The sequence below is a fragment of the Macrotis lagotis genome, chromosome 1, assembly GCF_037893015.1.
Source record: "Macrotis lagotis isolate mMagLag1 chromosome 1, bilby.v1.9.chrom.fasta, whole genome shotgun sequence".
NCBI lineage: Eukaryota > Metazoa > Chordata > Mammalia > Peramelemorphia > Peramelidae > Macrotis > Macrotis lagotis.
In genome coordinates this window covers 403,967,599-403,984,583 of record NC_133658.1, presented here as the reverse complement: position 1 = coordinate 403,984,583, position 16,985 = coordinate 403,967,599, and the positions used below count along the sequence as shown (strand labels likewise).

The window sequence follows — 16,985 nt, the reverse complement described above, 5'->3', positions numbered from 1 at the left end:
AAGCCCAGAGTTTTATGGTTTATGCTTGTGGTACCAATAAAATGGCATATTGTTGGGAGAAAATTAAGAAAGAAGATTCCCTTATTTTTACTACAAGATACATTTCCACCTCAATATTCTGAGTTGATAGAGAACTGTATCCAAGAACAGTTCATGTGTGCGGGAAAAAATTCTGGTTCTTAAATAATAGGTTTAATAGTCTTAAAGAAGAAAAGTACCTAGCGTTTCCTGTGCCAAAAAAAAAAAATGCATGTTACTCCAAATTGTAAGCTTGTGTTGTGAGATGTGTTTTAGCATGAAATAATAAAAACAAGGTTTATTTTCATTTAATCTGACTGTACCATTAATTGACTTCAAGGTTCAGTGATTTCATCAGTATGGGCACTCCCTTCAACCATGAAGGTCAGAAGCAATTATGTAGTGTGCCTGTGAAAACAAACAAACCAAAAAACCCTACATCATTACCTGATTGTCAACTTTCTGGTGAAAAACCTCTCTGAACACCGCTGAATGGAGCATTGAGTAAAAGTCACTGGGTATCATATTCCATGCCTACTGTAGGAGCTTTTGTTCCAGACAGCCTTCAAGAACTCAGAATCAACTCCATACCATGATGGGGCATCTCCATAGACCATGTGCTTGGCTATTCCAGGTGTTACCTAGAATAAGATGATTATCCCATAAACTAAGTTATAACCCTTATAGAACTTGATTTTTCCCAATGACTTTATCTGCCCAAAGATCCAGAAACATGTAAAAGGCATCCCAAGAGTCAAGGATTGCTGAAGAATACCTCTACTCTGCAAAAGGACAGGAGAGAGTTAGGATAGTCTTTGCTTCACTTCAGACAATAGGGATAGGGACAAATAATTCTAGTCCAAAATATATATCTGACTTACTCAAAGTCCTTTGGTCAAATACTTATCTTATGGGCTTGCTGGGAAAATGTCACATGGTGAAGTTTAGGTTCTCAGTCTTGGCCTTGCCTTCCAGATATCCCTTGAGAAGAAAGAATGGTGGGGGGGGGGGGGGAAGAGAGAGAGAGAGAGAGAGAGAGAGAGAGAGAGAGAGAGAGAGAGAGAGAGAGAGAGAGAGAGTGCTTTCAAGAAGTTTACATTCTAATGACAGAAAATAACACATGGAGAAAGGGGGCTACAAAGAGAAGAGAATGAGTAACTATGGTTATGAAAATTAGCATCCGTGGATTGACAAATTCAGTGAAAGAGAGAACACTGGATAAAATGTGAAAACAATTTATTTTTATACTATTTTTAATACTATCATATAATGATACAAAGAAAGTAAGTTCATTTTTCCTACACAATTTATTTGCTGTTTTTTAGGAAGGAAGAAAAACATTTCCTTTAAGCAATTAATTCTTTAGTTACAGGAACCCCAAAAACTTGAGTTGAAGGAGCTACACAGACTTCATCCATTTGGGTTGTCTTCATCTTAAGTTCTCGAGCCATCTGGCAGATAGAAAAGGGCCAGCAGCAGTGCACAACCAACCAGTCTTCACAAAGAGTTCCCTAAGGCAAAACTCAGCACTCTCAGAACATGCATTCATATATACTCACTTCTAAGACAATGGGATTCCATTATAACAAATATGGAAGTGGGAGAGAAAGAGGGAAAAATGCCTCTCTAATCAATCATCTCTGTTGCATTAAGTCTATAATGTATGGGAATGTTTGTTTGTCTTTTAAAGACATAGGATAGGGGTGTCGTAGTGGATAAAGCACTGGCCCTGGAGTCAGGAGTACCTGGGTTCAAATCTGGTCTCAGACACTTAATAATTGCCTAGCTGTATGGCCTTGGGCAAGCCACTTAACCCCATTTGCCTTGCAAAAACCTAAAAAAAAAAAAAGACATAGGATCATAGATTTAGAGACAAAAGGAACCTTAGAGGCAATCTAGTCCAATCTTCTCATTTTACAGATGAGCAAACACTGAAGCTGAGATGTTAAATAATTTGACCAAGGTCACACAAGTAGTAAGTAACAGTACTCTATCTTATCAAGGTAAAGATTGGAATAGTGTCTGGACCTTGATTTCAATAGTATGAGAAACACTAGGTAAGCAAACTTCCTCTACCAGTTCAGGTCTGAACCTTCTCTGTAAGTTAAAGTTTTAGAAAATTGTCACAGAATGCAGAAGTTAAGTGATTTGACTAGGGTCACGCAGCCAGTATATATCAAAGATAAGATCTGAACCCAAGTCTTGCTGTTTCTAAGGTTAGCTCTTTATTCACTGTGCCATGCTGCCTTCTTGGGATTAGGTATTGATACTACAAGAAAATGGCCAGATCTGGAGTCAAAGGACTTGTATTCAAATCCAGACTGCCAATTAACTACTCATGTGACTTTGGACAAGTTTCTTCATCTCTCTGAGCCTCAGCTCCCTGAATTACAAAATAAATTCATTTGCTGTTTGTCTTCCATTCACAAAAGGAACCATAACATCAGGAAGGTGATGTTATGATTTGCAAGTGAACTGATTAAAATGAGGGAAGATTGTGCAGAATCACCAGCCTCTCTCTCCTTCAGAACCAAGAGCAGGATGACTGGAGATGGCTCCCTATAAATGGGTTAGACCAGATAACCAATTACTTAGGTCCCTTGCAGTTCTAAATCTATGATCCTAATTTCCATTTCAGAAAATTAGTCTCCTATAATGTAGGAATTTTTTTAAAAGCACTTTTTTTCTGAATTATACTTCACTGTGAAAAAAGATGCTTACTTAAATCTATTTCTTAGTTTAAATTGATGTTAGGATTACCAGAGCAAGAGGAAGTATCTAACTCAGACTATTATCCTTGACCACCACCACCCCAAACTTGTGAACTAACTTCCTGATCACAGAGAAAAAGTTATAGAAGCTACTAGCAAAAACCAGGATGTATGCTGCAGCTTAATCTTTCATTTTCATGAATTCAAGTTGTCTATTTTTATAGTCAATAGTATTCTCTACTCCTCTTTTCAGATGTTTTAAAAATTATACTTCTTTAAGATCCAAGGTTCAAGCACACCCCATTTTATACACACTTACCCGTATTTTATGTCTCTCTCTGGTGCCTACTCTTAATGCAAGGGTGGAGTTGGGTAATAATGGCCAACATAAACATTCCCCATAATATCTTGCAATGTTACACTCAAGACACATGGTACAAAAGAGACCACAGAAACCTGTCAATAATAATCACAAAGAAAAAAATTAATGCTAAATTTATTTAGAAAAACATCATCAAAAATATATCCCCCAGCCCTAAATATGAGCCTAATGAGACAAGAGCTCTCCTCTTATCCTCCAATCAAGAACTGAAAACTGACAATACAAAGCATATTATAACTGTGGGTTGAATAGGGCATGTGAGAAGTTACCCTTCTTGATTTCTTGATTCCAACTGATCAGGTATGCTAGCTCACTCAGTACTTGGATATTTCAGGGATAACATGCTCTTGGATACTTCCCACCAGATGTGATTCAAGGCTGAAGGACTTGCACTTAGGGAGGATGAAACAAGTCCATTATTGGACACCAATCAAGAAGAGTTGATAACTGAATGGGTCTTTAAAAAAGAGAATAAGTCTGCCTCTGTCCTTCTCTTCCTTTGACTTTGCCAAGTAATCAATCTTTTCTGATGTATAAGTATTCTTTGCCAGAAGTCATCTCTTCCTGATGAATCCAAGGTCTTCAGACCTCTCTTAGTCACCTGGACATGTCCATCTCAAGATGGAAGTTTGGTCACCACTTAGTCAATGGCTCTTCTTGTTTGCTCAGTGGTCTCATTAAGATATCCCCTGGAGAAGTAACAAGGGGCTCACAATACACAAACGACCCAAATGCTGAGCCAACACATGGTCAAACAGTCAGGTAAAGTAGCTTTGCACATTCTCTGTTCAACTCCCAATTTTTTTTAAGATGCCTTTTCAGTTATAGCAGAATCCCCATTTAAATTCTTTGATAAACCACTGACAAAAATTAACTCAAAACAATGTGGCTAAAATGGAAAGATTACTGGTTTTGGTGTCCAAAAGATCTGGATTCAAACCTACTATTACCACTCACTATCACTAAGCTGAAGTTCGTCATTTAATGCCCCAGAGCTTTATGAGGATAACTATTTCCAATGCTTACCTCACAGTAGCTATTGTGGGGGTCTATTGAGATGATATATTATTAAATGTATTATTACTTTAATCTTCTATAAAATGAAATAGCAAGGAAGATTTTAACTTCCACTGAGATCTGAGTATTTCTAATTCATATTAATGTATAAATTTTGTTTCAAAAATACATACTATATAGTTCATTAGACTAATATTTTTCTTGATACCAAGTCACCTGAAAGTCTCATTGAAGAACTTTAGGTGGCGCAGTGGATAGAGCACTGGCCCTGGAGTCAGGAGTAGCTGAGTTCAAATCCGACTTCAGACACTTAATAATTACCTAGCTGTGTGGCCTTGGGCAAGCCATTTAACCCCATTGCCTTGCAAAAAAAACCTTAAAAAAAAAGGATTGTACAGCATGGGAGTCACTGGCACAGGCCTGCCCAGCATGACATGCCCTCTTAAAAGTGAAGCAGCTCAAAGGAAACATAAGTTTAGAGTACCACCACCTCAAGTGATCACATGGATTATTTGTGCCCAACCTGTAGTAGAGCATTCTGAGCTCGTATTGGTCTGATCAGCCACAGTAGGATACTGTCATTTGTCTCAAGTATAGTGATGTCATTTTGGTCTTCGATAACAAAGGACAAGAACCAATCAACCATTTTTCCATCATAATTTTCCATGAAGTTTACAGAAGTTCTTTTGTCACACTGATACAAACTCCCTAACATTGTTCTATTTCTCATGTCAAAAAATTGCTTTGATTTTGACCAGACCCTGAAATAAATTGTTATCTGTTCAATGAAAGTTGGAAATTATTTGGAATTTGGTTCCCTGAAAAGCTAGGTATATTGTACAAGCCAGTTTTTGCTTCTGAGTTTTTACACTTTGCAACAAAGCAAAAAAGTTAATTAATATTAAAAACCATTGCACATACAGTGAGAAAAGCTGAACTTAGAGACAGGAAACTTCAGTCTAGTTGTAGCTTAGATACTTACCAATTATATAACCTTGGACAAGTCACTAGATCATCTGAAACCTCATGTGGAAAATGGAGTTAGTTATAATACCATCCCCTCCCACACCACCCCCTCATGAACCTCACAGGCTTGTTTAAAAAAAAAAAGAGGCATGGAAATGTGACTAACTATTATTAGATTCACTATTTGTATTTGATGCACCAGATAGCAGTGCCTACATACACACACATCATGGCCACTGTGTTTAGTAGCCCAAAGATAGGGAGACTTATATAACATTTCAATATTCCCAGAGGACTTCCAAATATTTTGGGCTTTTACTGTTCATATGTCAATACATTTCCAAATTTTGCAAAGCCATTGTGCCATTTTATAGCTAGAAATCATTCTACTTGTTTCTTTGAAATAGAGCTATCTTCAAAGGACAAAGATGCTCCTTAATTTGCCAATCTCAGTGTGTTGTGAATATAGATAAAAGTCAAAAATGAATAATATCATTAAAAAAGCCATAATTATAAAATAGGCAGCAAAATGTCAAAGAGAAAAAGAAACCATCTCTACTCACAATGTAGCTCTATTCTTAATAAATGGTCAATTGTAACTAATTCTCAGTATCTGATGGAAAACTGTACATTATAAGTCTGACATGGATCAAAGTTGCAGAAATTTTGGCTCTCTCTGCCTCTGACTCTGTATCTGATTCTGTCTCTGTGTCTGTTTCTGTCCCTGTGTCTGTCTGTCTGTCTCTCTCTCTTTCTGTCTCTCTCAAGTTCCACACAAATTATATACCAGATAATGTACTTGAAAATAAGCAGAGAAAATCCCAATTAACAGAATGAACAGAAATTTTTAAAAAATCATGTTTGTTTATAACTATATTACATTGAATTATTTAAATCCTACATGACACAGGAAATCACTGAGCAAGTGAACCCCATCTTTTTTTTTTCCTCCAAAACAGTGAACTAGAATGAAGAGTGTTTTTCTGGTAGCTAACACCAGGACTTAACATATTAGAAACTGGTTTGATTCTAGGATTGCCTTTTTCCCATCCAAGCCAGTAGGGTTTTAAAAAGAATATATTTCTTGAAATTCCCTCTCCATCCAATCAAACTGTTATTCTCTTAGTCAATCTGGAATATTCAGTTGAATGAGATAAGAGCCTTGAATGAGAAAGCATCTTGATCAAAGAGATAATTGAAAAGCACTCAGCACAGTGACTTATACATAGTAGGCATTATATAATATATAATACATAATGTATTATAATCTGTATTCCTTCTTTCCTTTCCCCAAGTACTAGTCAAGGATCTCATATAGAGCAAATTGAAACACTCATAAGTCATTCAGTGTTTTACAGAAGGAGATGTACTTAGCTATAGCAGAGGATGTAGCTTCAAAAGGATATTCAATGTGTTCCCAACATTGATTTCACCGAGTACAACTTCTCAGCATTGCTCATGCTGTTGTGTCTCTGGTCAGAAGCTTTAAGAAAGGAAGCTGACACTCATCCTAGAATTTTATATTTAAGGTCATGTCAACATGAATTAGTCCTCTTAGTCAATCATGTTTTTAAGAAGAGAGTTTTAATGCCTCTTAAGGAAAAGAAATTGTCTAACTTGCATGGGAGTAAGGCCTCAGGAAAAGCTAACCATCTATATGACTAGAACTTAAGAAACATTGCTCCCAGATATTAAAACAATTTCAGGGGTAGCAGCAACAGAGAGAGCTCTGTGGTCCAGTTCTTTTGATAGCCTGAAGTCAGCCATGTCAGCTGTAGTTTGTAGGAGACTCTCTTGTCCTCTCATCTTCCCCTTTCTCCCAAAGCACTAGAGAAGTAGGAAAGGTGTGATCAAGGCTGGGATTCCTTTCTTTGTTCCTACCCTAAGCACTGGAAGGGATAATTGATCTTGTATTGATCAACTGACTTCTCTGGACTGATGAAGAGGCAACATCATGACTTCTTGCTGAGATAGCTGTCTGAATGGGAAAAAGACCACTGAGTTGTCATATATCCAAATACTCCAGAAAAATCCTTAAGTATGATCAAAAAATACAATAAAGGGTGACTTCTATCACAGAACTGAACAAAATGTCAGTCAGGAAACTTACAGGGAAAGGAAAGGAAAGGATCTCAGGTCCAGTACAGAGTAGCCTCCCAATATGACTAGAGGTATATGTAACCTAAAAGTCTAAATGTCTAGAGGCAGCAATGTAAGAGAAGACTCCCCTAGGAAAGTTTCAGTAGCAAAAACCCCTAGATGGGGCAGCTAGGTGGTGCAGTGGATAGAGCACCAACCCTAGAATCAGGAGAACCTGAGTTCAAATCCAGCCTTAGACACTTGATAATTACCTAGTTGTGTGACCTTGGGGCAAGTCACTTGACCATTGCCTTGCAAAAAATTTAAAAAAACGCCCTAGGATGGTGATTTTGGAAGCTCTGGGGAACAAGGACAAAGTGGTCAGGTCCCTAAGGTTTCACTGCCCGCAGTAATAAATGTCTCAGGAAACTATATATCTAACTGAAGAATGCAGCAACATCACAAGGCAGACTTTGATTGGTATGACTTGCTGCTGTAAGGCAGAGGGTCTAAAAAGTGGGCAGCATAAATTGGGAAAAGAGTGAAGACAAGTGGAACAGGTAGTGCTAACTACAGATATGGTAGAAATGAGCTGCCAACTATGATTAGAGAGGGAAACTATTTCATTTGGTCATAGTATCCCCAAATCTAAGAGCTGTGACTGGACCCTGATGACTCTAGAGGAAAGATATGAAGTTCCAAACATTCTCCAGTCTGTTCTAAAAGAAAAATTGCAGCAAAAAAATTAGGTAACTCTCCTGGAGGAAGAGAAGTTAATTTCCACTTGTGGAATGTGGAAATAGTAGACCTTTTTTTTTTTGCTATTTGGGGCCCTTATTATATAATTAAATTTTTTTGCTATTGGATTTGTCTCTTTTATGACCTCCAGTACAGCTTGAACTGTAAGGGCACTCAAGTCAAGTTATACAACTGAATAATCCCTAAGGGATTCCAAAGTCAGATGGTAGGTCCACTTGCTTCCTGAATAATATCATACAGAATCCAATGAGGTCTTTGGTGGTTTGAAAAATTAAGAAGCTTTCTGGCAGGGATCAAGTGACTCATTTTGATTCGGTAGCAATTTAGAAAAACTTCAAATTCATTAGAACAACAGGATGGTAGATTAGACACTTTCTTCAATTCCAAAGCCTCAAAAAGAGGAGTTATGCACCAGGTATAGAAGAAATTTAACAAAGTAAAATCTTTATGCATTTGCATGACAGAACCTATCACATGAAGTACTAATTTAGAAATACTAAACCTTTCTTCCCACCAGCTTTCATATTTTCAGTAAATATGCTATAAGACCTATTTTAGGATTCTTTCCTAATTCAAATATTTGACCAGCATACCCCATCCTCAATCATCTCATTCCACAATATCAATTCGACCCAATCACAAAGAAGGGCATTAGAGTTGAAAGCAGCTTGCCTTCTTCCTAGGACCAGTTCAAGGTTTAAGGATTCCCAAAGCTTCAGAAGTCTTCCCAAAATACCCTCCCTACCCTGTAAAAAGCAGAAAATACTAAAACAGTGCAGCTAAAAAAGAGAGGGGGGCGGAGCCAAGATGACGACAAGAAGGGATCGAGTCTTAGGAGCTCACTGATAAAACTCATCAGCTAAGGACTCTAACTAAACTTTCGAGAGACAGAACCCACAAAGGGACCCAGTGAGGCAGTTCTCCTACTCAAGGTAACTTGGAAAAGAACAGAAAGGCTCTGCTCCCCGGGGTTGGAGGGATGGCCTGCCAGAGCGAAAGAACTTCAGCCTCCCAGAGGCAGCCCCAGGGCGCTGGGAGCCCCAGCTCACAGCAGCAGGGTAGTCTCCTGAGCTGCACCCCGAGGAATACCAGGCACAAAGTGGGGGAACAGCTGGGGACCTCTGCCAGAGGGAGCACGTGGAGCCCAGCCCTCAAGGCACACAGGGAGCAGTTTGGTCTTTCAGCAGCCCAGATCCGGAAACAGAAGCAGGCAGAGGCGGTAAGCAGGAGCCCCCAGGGCATGAGCCCATTGAGCTGAGGGAGGGGAGTGAAAAGAGACTGTAGAGCTCTGTCCTCTGCCCCTGGAACAGGACTCTGGGGCTCTGACCACATTCAGATCCTGATTGCAGTCTAGGCCCCCCATAGAACAGCAGGGCCCTCCCACCTCAGCCCCGTGGCAGAGGGAGGCGCTTATGGTCATTCACAGACCACCCAGCCACCCCTACTATCATTACTATTTTATTTTATTTTGGGTCTTTTTTTTTCTTCTTTTTGGTTTTTGCAGGGCAGTGGGGATCAGGTGGCTTGCATGTCACACGGCTGGGTGATGGTTGGGTTTACGATGCTGGATATGGGCTCGGGTGCTAGTGGCTCCAGGGCTGGTGCTTTGTCCATTGTGCCACCTGGCCATACCTACAATTATTACTATTATTATTTTTTTAATTTTAATTTTTTTTTTCTCTCTCCTTTACTTTTTTCACCCAAGCAAGTCTATCTATATTCATGGGGGAGGAGGGGTATTTTGTTTCCTTGTAAACAAGAATATTTTATTAATGTAAAACAACATTTGTACAAAATGAGAATAAAAAATAAATTTAAATAAAGATAAAACTAGTGTAAGGGGTCAAGAATATGTGGGTTGTACTGAGTTAAAAGGAAAGGGAACTGAAACCCACTCAGACAATCCAATTACTCCACAGTCTACTCAGGAGAGAGACTGAGGTTGGTGAAAACTCTGGGAGTATAGCTACCAGCAAAGGAAGGGAGTCAGAAAGTGAGTGACAAAGAAATATAAGGAAAAAACATTGAAGAATCAAAGATCTGAGAAGCCTAAAACTAGAAGAAAAAATGAACATTAAACCTCAAAATGATTAAAATACTTTTAACAAATATTACAAGACAAAGGATAATGAACTAATACATAGTGACTGTGGCAAAAGAACCTGGAAAAACATGATATTTAGGAATAGTTTAAAAGAAAAATGAAATTGTTAAGAAATCACAAATGAATATGAATATAGAAACGAAAAACTCAATTAGCAGATAAGAAAAAATTGAATCCGATGGATTCAAAACGCAAAACATGATGAATAGATTTGGGCTACAAAAATACTAGAATGGAGGAAAATATGGCAGAAATAACTAATCAGGTCAATTATCCTCATCTGCACTTTGCTCCTGTGAGGGAAAACTAAAAGTAATTTTAAATGTTTTAAAAGTAGGGAAGAAACATACAAATTTTTTTGTCACTGCAAACATTGAAGAGGCTAGTGCTCCAATCCTGTGGAGTCTGTGCAATAGTTGTGATGGTGGTCCTATCATAGACTCCCCAGCCAGGCTGAGTAATCACAGGTTGTGTTGGTATATGGCTCCTGTAAAAGTCAAAGGTGGTGATTAAATAAAACAGTAATAAGAATGACATCCTATGTTTTTACGATCCCATAAGGTTTCCAAACTGCTTCCTACATAACCTTATGAGGTTTAGAGCAAGCATTTTATCCTCATTTTACAGATGAAGAATTCCCTGTAGAGGATTGTGGTTTAACATGGTTACTTCATTACTAAATTTGGAAGTCAGTATTTTAACCCAGGTCTGCAAGATCAAGTGTTCCTTCCAAAATACAATATCATCTCCTTAGGAAGAATGTTGTATTACTAAGGAAATGTCACTAAAAAAGTATTTTTTAAAAATAGTTTTTAAATTTTATTTAAGGCAATGGGGTCACACAGTTAGGCAATTAAGTGTCTACAGTCAAATTTAAACTCAGATCCTCCTGAACAGGATTTGTGTGGGATTGCTGTATGTATCTATCCACTGCACTATCTAGTTGCCATTGTACCATCTAGCTTAAGTATTGTTGGGGATAAAAGTAGAGGGAAAGGATACAGTAGTATATATGACTATGGTTCTATCAATCATTCAAGTTCTTTATTCATGCCCTTCCCATTTCTAAGTCCTTCCTACCTGTAGTTATAAATCATCTAATACTCACTAGGCTTTTAATTCTTTCATTAAAGTCAGATTCTCAAGTGCTAAATGATAAAGGGGAAGTCAGTGGGGTCCAAAAAGTTATTTGCATCTCCCTGTGCAAACCCAAACTATTTACCTCCTAAATTTAATGCTACAACATTACTTCACTTTAAGGACTTCCAATTACTTATTTTACTGAAGGAGGTTTTGAGAACTGAGCAACTGGATTAGATTTTCCCTGAGAACAATTTGCTTTTTGCAGTCATGAAGTATTTTTTTCCTTCTTTCTCAGCTTTATGTGAATAATACATGTTATTCCTGCTAGCAAGTCTGCCCTCATTCCATACCAAATCAAAAGTCTAAGTAAGTAGCTACTTCTTGTCAAAAATACTAAGTAATTGTACCTAATTTCTAAGTCTAGGAAGATTCTTCTCAATGAACTTATTTACTGGGCCTTCATTGAATTTTAAGATAGTTGTTATTCACGTACTCTGGATATATTTTAGTCCTAAATTATTATTTCACCTACCTTGAAAGAGAAATGTAAAATTATTTCCTAAAAGATATAAAGCTAGAGTAATTGCTAGTACTCAGAGCTGGTGCTCAAGCTATAGCTTCTAATGCAGCTTTTGAGTCAGTAAATTACCTCAGTGAAAATCACCCGGCAATGCAACCCCGAAACAAGTTTAGTTGCTTTAGGAAACGCAGATCACCATAGAACTTTGCTAAATTATGATGGCTATCCTCTTTGCCTTCAACCTCTACATATTTTTCACTTAAATGGCTCACTGCTCAAGGAAATTGGAGATACATGCAGCAATCCTACACAAATCTGAGAGAAAAGGGGAGGTGTCAATATTTAGTCATCTTTCCAACTGGAACAGATGTCTCCTCAGTAGCTAAAACACTCATTTTTCAGTAGGATTTTCAGGAGGGACAAACCTCCCACCCAGATAGCTGTAAATCTAAATTTGCTGTTTATGGTCAGTGAAGGTTTTGGAAGGTGTTTAGGATACATTTGCCCAGGCTAGCATATTAACATACTCCACCCTTTTGTTCTACATCAATTTAACCCCTGAAAGTGGGTTCCTGGGATTAGGATGCTACAGACATGCCAATGTACTATCTAATCACAATTTGCTTTGCTAAAAAGTTCCTAACTTCAGTTCATGCCTCATTTGTTATTTTAGATACTTTCGCTGAAGCCAGAACATCTGAATTACTTCAAAAGGGAGAGCATTACATGATGTTCCAAGAAATAGCTGAGCAGGGTTCAGAATTCAAAGTTTGAATGAAAGAGACCCTTGTCTTTTTCCACTCAGACCCAATCATTCTTTTTCACTAACCATAAAGGGACCAATCAGCTGTTCTTGCTTCAAGGACACTTTAAGTAAGGTTAGCAAGTAATTTCATTCAAAGCATGGACCTTTCATAAAATATACTGAAATCTGTCTCTTTTGCCTAGACTCTTATAAGAAGTAAGTGATTTGTTATTCCAAATGAAGAGCAAAAGTTGATAAAAGCAACTCACCTTACTTCTTGTCTTGGGTCAGAAATACAAAGACTTTCATATTCTGATTTCATGAGTGAAAGCATGTGTCTGAACAGCACTTAAAGAAGCAGTTAAGAGAAATAAAACTTCCAAATCAATTTTAAAAGGTTGGGAGGAGTGGGGAGGTAAGAATTCAGTTAGGTCTTTGATAGTAAACTAGATGATTCTAAACTTCTGATCCAAAGTTAACTTTTCTTCTTAAGAATGTCATCTCAATATTCTGTAAAATGAGGTCATAATGATAAATCCAACAAATCTTATTTCTTTAAAGAACAGGGACACTATGCCACTATATCACTATGAACAAGGAAGTTACTCTTTTATAAAGACGTTACAGGGGGCAGCTATGTGGTGCAGTGAATAGAGCTCCAGCCCTGGAGTCAGGGATATCCGAATTCAAATTTGATCTCAGACACTTAATAATTACTTAGCTGTGTGGCCTTGGGCAAGCCACTTAACCCCATTGCCTAGCACAAAAAAAAAAAAAAACACCTAAAAAAGCAAACCTAAAGATGTTACAGTGAAAGTACCTGCGGCTAGTGTCAATTAACATCAGTTGTACTTTATATCCCATCCACAGTGTACACTTTGAGATTTGGGAGTCTTGTGTCTTGTGTCCCAAGTTCTTTTCTTCATTATTTTCTAAAAACCAATTTTTCATATGGTACAAATGTAAGTTTTTAATTAATAATTATAGTATGTAAAGCCTCCCAAAACAATAGTTTTCAATAAATTGAATCACAATAAAAAAAGGAAACAAATATGTTTATTTCATAATCACTAACAGATCCTAAAATAACCTACTGTGCTGTGCTGAGTCAAATTTATTCTACAACTTTAAAAGTAAATCTAGATGAAATTCAAAAGAAAGGGAAGGGAGGAAGGGGAAAGGAAAAGTTCTCCTATGAAGATATCTCAAATGGGAAAAAAACTACTCATTCAATCTTGCCCTTAGTGTGAGTACAGCACTAACTGCCCTGTCAAGTCATTCTACCCAGGTATCCACCAAATTTTTTTTTATACCAAATAATATTTCACATACTTCTGAGAACATAGTGAACCTTTTGATAAATACTTGGTGATACTTGAAAGGTATTCATTAATATGCAATCAATGCTATTGTAGGAAGGCAAGAACTGAAATAATTCTCCAGTCACTTAAAAATTCAGTATGGAGAACTATGTACAATATCATTATTTTTTTAAAAAGACCCTTAATATTTAAAAAGAACTGTCAACAATGAGACCTTCCTTAACATGACCATGCCAAATAGACTCAGAGACAAAACTGATCCACATTAAGAAGACATGAGGAAATGAAATGGAAAAGTATTTACTGAAAGTTTACTATGGTCCAGTGATACAATCAGAAAGTGCAGTCTTCCTTCTCAAGAAACTCATACACTATTTAGGGGAGAGAAGACATAGAGAAGAACCTATCCATAGGACAGATGGAAAAGTCTAAGTGCTTTTAAAAGAAGACCAATAGGACAGATGGCATTGAGCTATTCAGTTCTCTATAATGGTGACATTTTAGAAAGTTGCTGTGACTCCTTATCATACTTATCATAATTCCCTAAAAAAGCCATGCACATTTCTACCAGTCATTCCCCCATGGCTGTAATTCACTGTTCCCCACCCCCACTCCTATTTGTGCCATATACTTACTTTCTATGCTACCAGACCAATAAGTCATGTTATATAAAACTAACTTTGATCTGCCAACAGCATTTCTTTTGTCACATGTGTTAGTACTGGAGCAAGTATGAACTTGATGGTCTGCCCACTATTTTAGGTATGCAAGTCTACTCTCAAGATGGCAAACTTCCTAAAGTTAGGACTACATATACCTTGCATGTTTTCCTACTCCTAGAATGTCCAGGCATATAGCTGGCACTTAATACTTGATGGGGGGTACTCATCACCCCAGGATGGTTGAACTAATTACAGAACATAAATATAATGGAATTTTGTTGTACCGAAAGAAATAATATGAAGGATGAATTCAGAGAAACGGGAAAATTTATATTAAGTGAAATAGAACCAGAAGAATGCAGTACACAGTGACTACAATGGTGAAAGAAAACCATTTGTAAAGGCATCAGAACTTGGATCAATATAATGACCAATCTGGACTGTGGGGAATTGGCAGCATAAAATACCACCCTGCCCATGGCTGAGCGCTGTATTCAGCATAGACGATATGCTGTTTTGCTTCTCTTATAGTTACACTTCTCTATTAAAAGGGCAAGGGCTAGGGGGCAATGGGATTCATTACTGAGAAGTGACAATGACATTTTTAGAAAACACAATAAAATATTTACTTTTAAAATATTATCTAGCAACCTAAAGGTCAGCTATTTTGTGTATCCACATAAAAAAACTACTGAGGCAATATAGTGGGAAAAAGGGCTAGGCTTCATTCGAGGCAAGGAGAACTTGGCCACTGACACCTTGTAAGGACCAGATGAGATAACATTTGTGAAGTTCTCAGAACAGTGATTGGTACATAGTAGACATTACATAAATTATTATTATAATATTATTATTATTCCCTATTAGTTATGTGACTATGAAACTTCCTCTATGAAACTTCCTTTTCTCATCTGTAAAATGGGAATTAAAAAATCTTAAAAAGTTGTTCTGTAATTCAAGTTGATAAATACACACATACATATATATAAATATTTGGCAAACTTCAAAATATTACTTAAGTATCAACTATTATTACTCAGTGCATAGCAAAGGCAACATGAGTGGAATAACAGTCTAAAACTGGCAAGAGGAGTCAATATATATCAGCCAAAAATGAAGAGCTTACAAGCAGGAAACTAGGGTACATAGTTGATGATTATGCATGTTGGATTATTCTAGTATTGTTAAGACTTAGTGACTATTTATAATAGTTGAATGGGGGGGTCTGACTATAATTTATCTCTTAAGGTCTCTTTCAGTCTTAAAATTCTTTGATCAAACATTCAACAAGGTACACTGAATTGGAGTTATAAAACAGAGGAACAAGCAGCTCATTAAAGAAAGAGTACATGGCTCCATAGTGAAGAATAAGCTGTGTGTGTGTTGGTGGGGGGGGAGACTGGAGATATCCCTATGATTTAGTTCAGTTTCTTTAATTATCTTAGAATACTCATATTCAAAGTTGGAAGAAATGGAAACATTCCAAGCTAAAACTGTATTTCCTCTTGGAAGAAATGAGGCACAGGCAATATGAAATCTTTCTACCAAGGATAATGTTAAACTCACATAGTAAAATCAACATCTATCTTTATTTAAATATCATTTTTTTTTAGGTTTTTGAAAGGCAATGGGGTTAAGTGGCTTGCCCAAGGTCACACAGCTCGGTAATTATTGAGTGTCTGAGGCTGGATTTGAACTCAGGTTCTCCTGATTCCAGGGCTGGTGCTCTATCCATTGGGTGCACCTAGCCACCCCCTATTTAAATGTCATTTGATGAAAGACAAATTTAGCAAAAAAAAATTTTCTGACATTAAATTTTCTTTAAAAATACTAAATTTAGGGGTGGCTAGGTGGCGCAGTAGATAGAGCACCAGCCCTGGAGTCAGGAGTAGCTGAGTTCAAATCGGCCTCAGACACTCAATAATTACCTAGCTGTGTGGCCTTGGGCAAGCCACTTAACCCCATTGCCTTGCAAAAAAAAAAAAAATACTAAATTTAGTGTCAACCCAAACCTAGATGAAATAAATTGCTAGAAATTTGGTGCTGATCTAAAAAAAAAAAAAACTACTGTTAAATCCAAAAGGTACTCTAAAACAGGAAAATTCTCTCTGAAATTTCACAAAGTGCTATGGTTCTATTAAAATCTATTCTAGAAGAAAAGTCACCAATTTCTGACTTTTGTTAAAAGTTATAAATGTCTGATCAGAATGCAAATGCAGTATACATTGAGTTGTCAAGCATTCTGCAAAGTTCTATCAAGTATCTCCTGATCATATTCAACTTTAGATTTTTAGATTTGTTCTTTATGCACTTATAAGATTTCTCCCTTCAAATAGCGGCTTATAAAAACATTAAATAGTCTAACTTTTTTTTTGAAGAACTATCTGAAAGTATGCAAAGGCTAAAGCTGCCAAAACCTTTGCCTGTGATTCTATGCTTACATCTGTCTTATTCCAAAAATGCATACATTTTTAATAACTATTAGATACTCCCTAGACCTTTATAAACAGTACAAAGTACCATCTCATAAAAATATCATATTGATGGCTCAGTATGAATAATGAAAAGATAGGAAGCTTCTGAGACATTCAATATTAGTTCTCAACTTAGATCCAAA

The 16,985-nt window shown here is 37.1% G+C and overlaps 1 protein-coding gene across 1 annotated transcript; it reads right to left on the bottom strand.

Annotated features, from left to right (window-relative positions):
* Positions 1-1,312: 1,312 nt before the first annotated feature.
* Positions 1,313-16,895, bottom strand: PLAC8L1 (PLAC8 like 1). The gene is made up of 4 exons (XM_074212698.1): positions 12,654-16,895; positions 10,387-10,523; positions 3,049-3,185; positions 1,313-1,529 (listed from the first exon to the last, which is right to left on the bottom strand). Exons 1-4 carry the CDS (start codon positions 12,716-12,718, stop codon positions 1,365-1,367), a joined length of 504 nt encoding a protein of 167 aa, XP_074068799.1. The 5' UTR covers positions 12,719-16,895; the 3' UTR covers positions 1,313-1,364.
* Between the last annotated feature and the right edge of the window lie 90 nt (positions 16,896-16,985).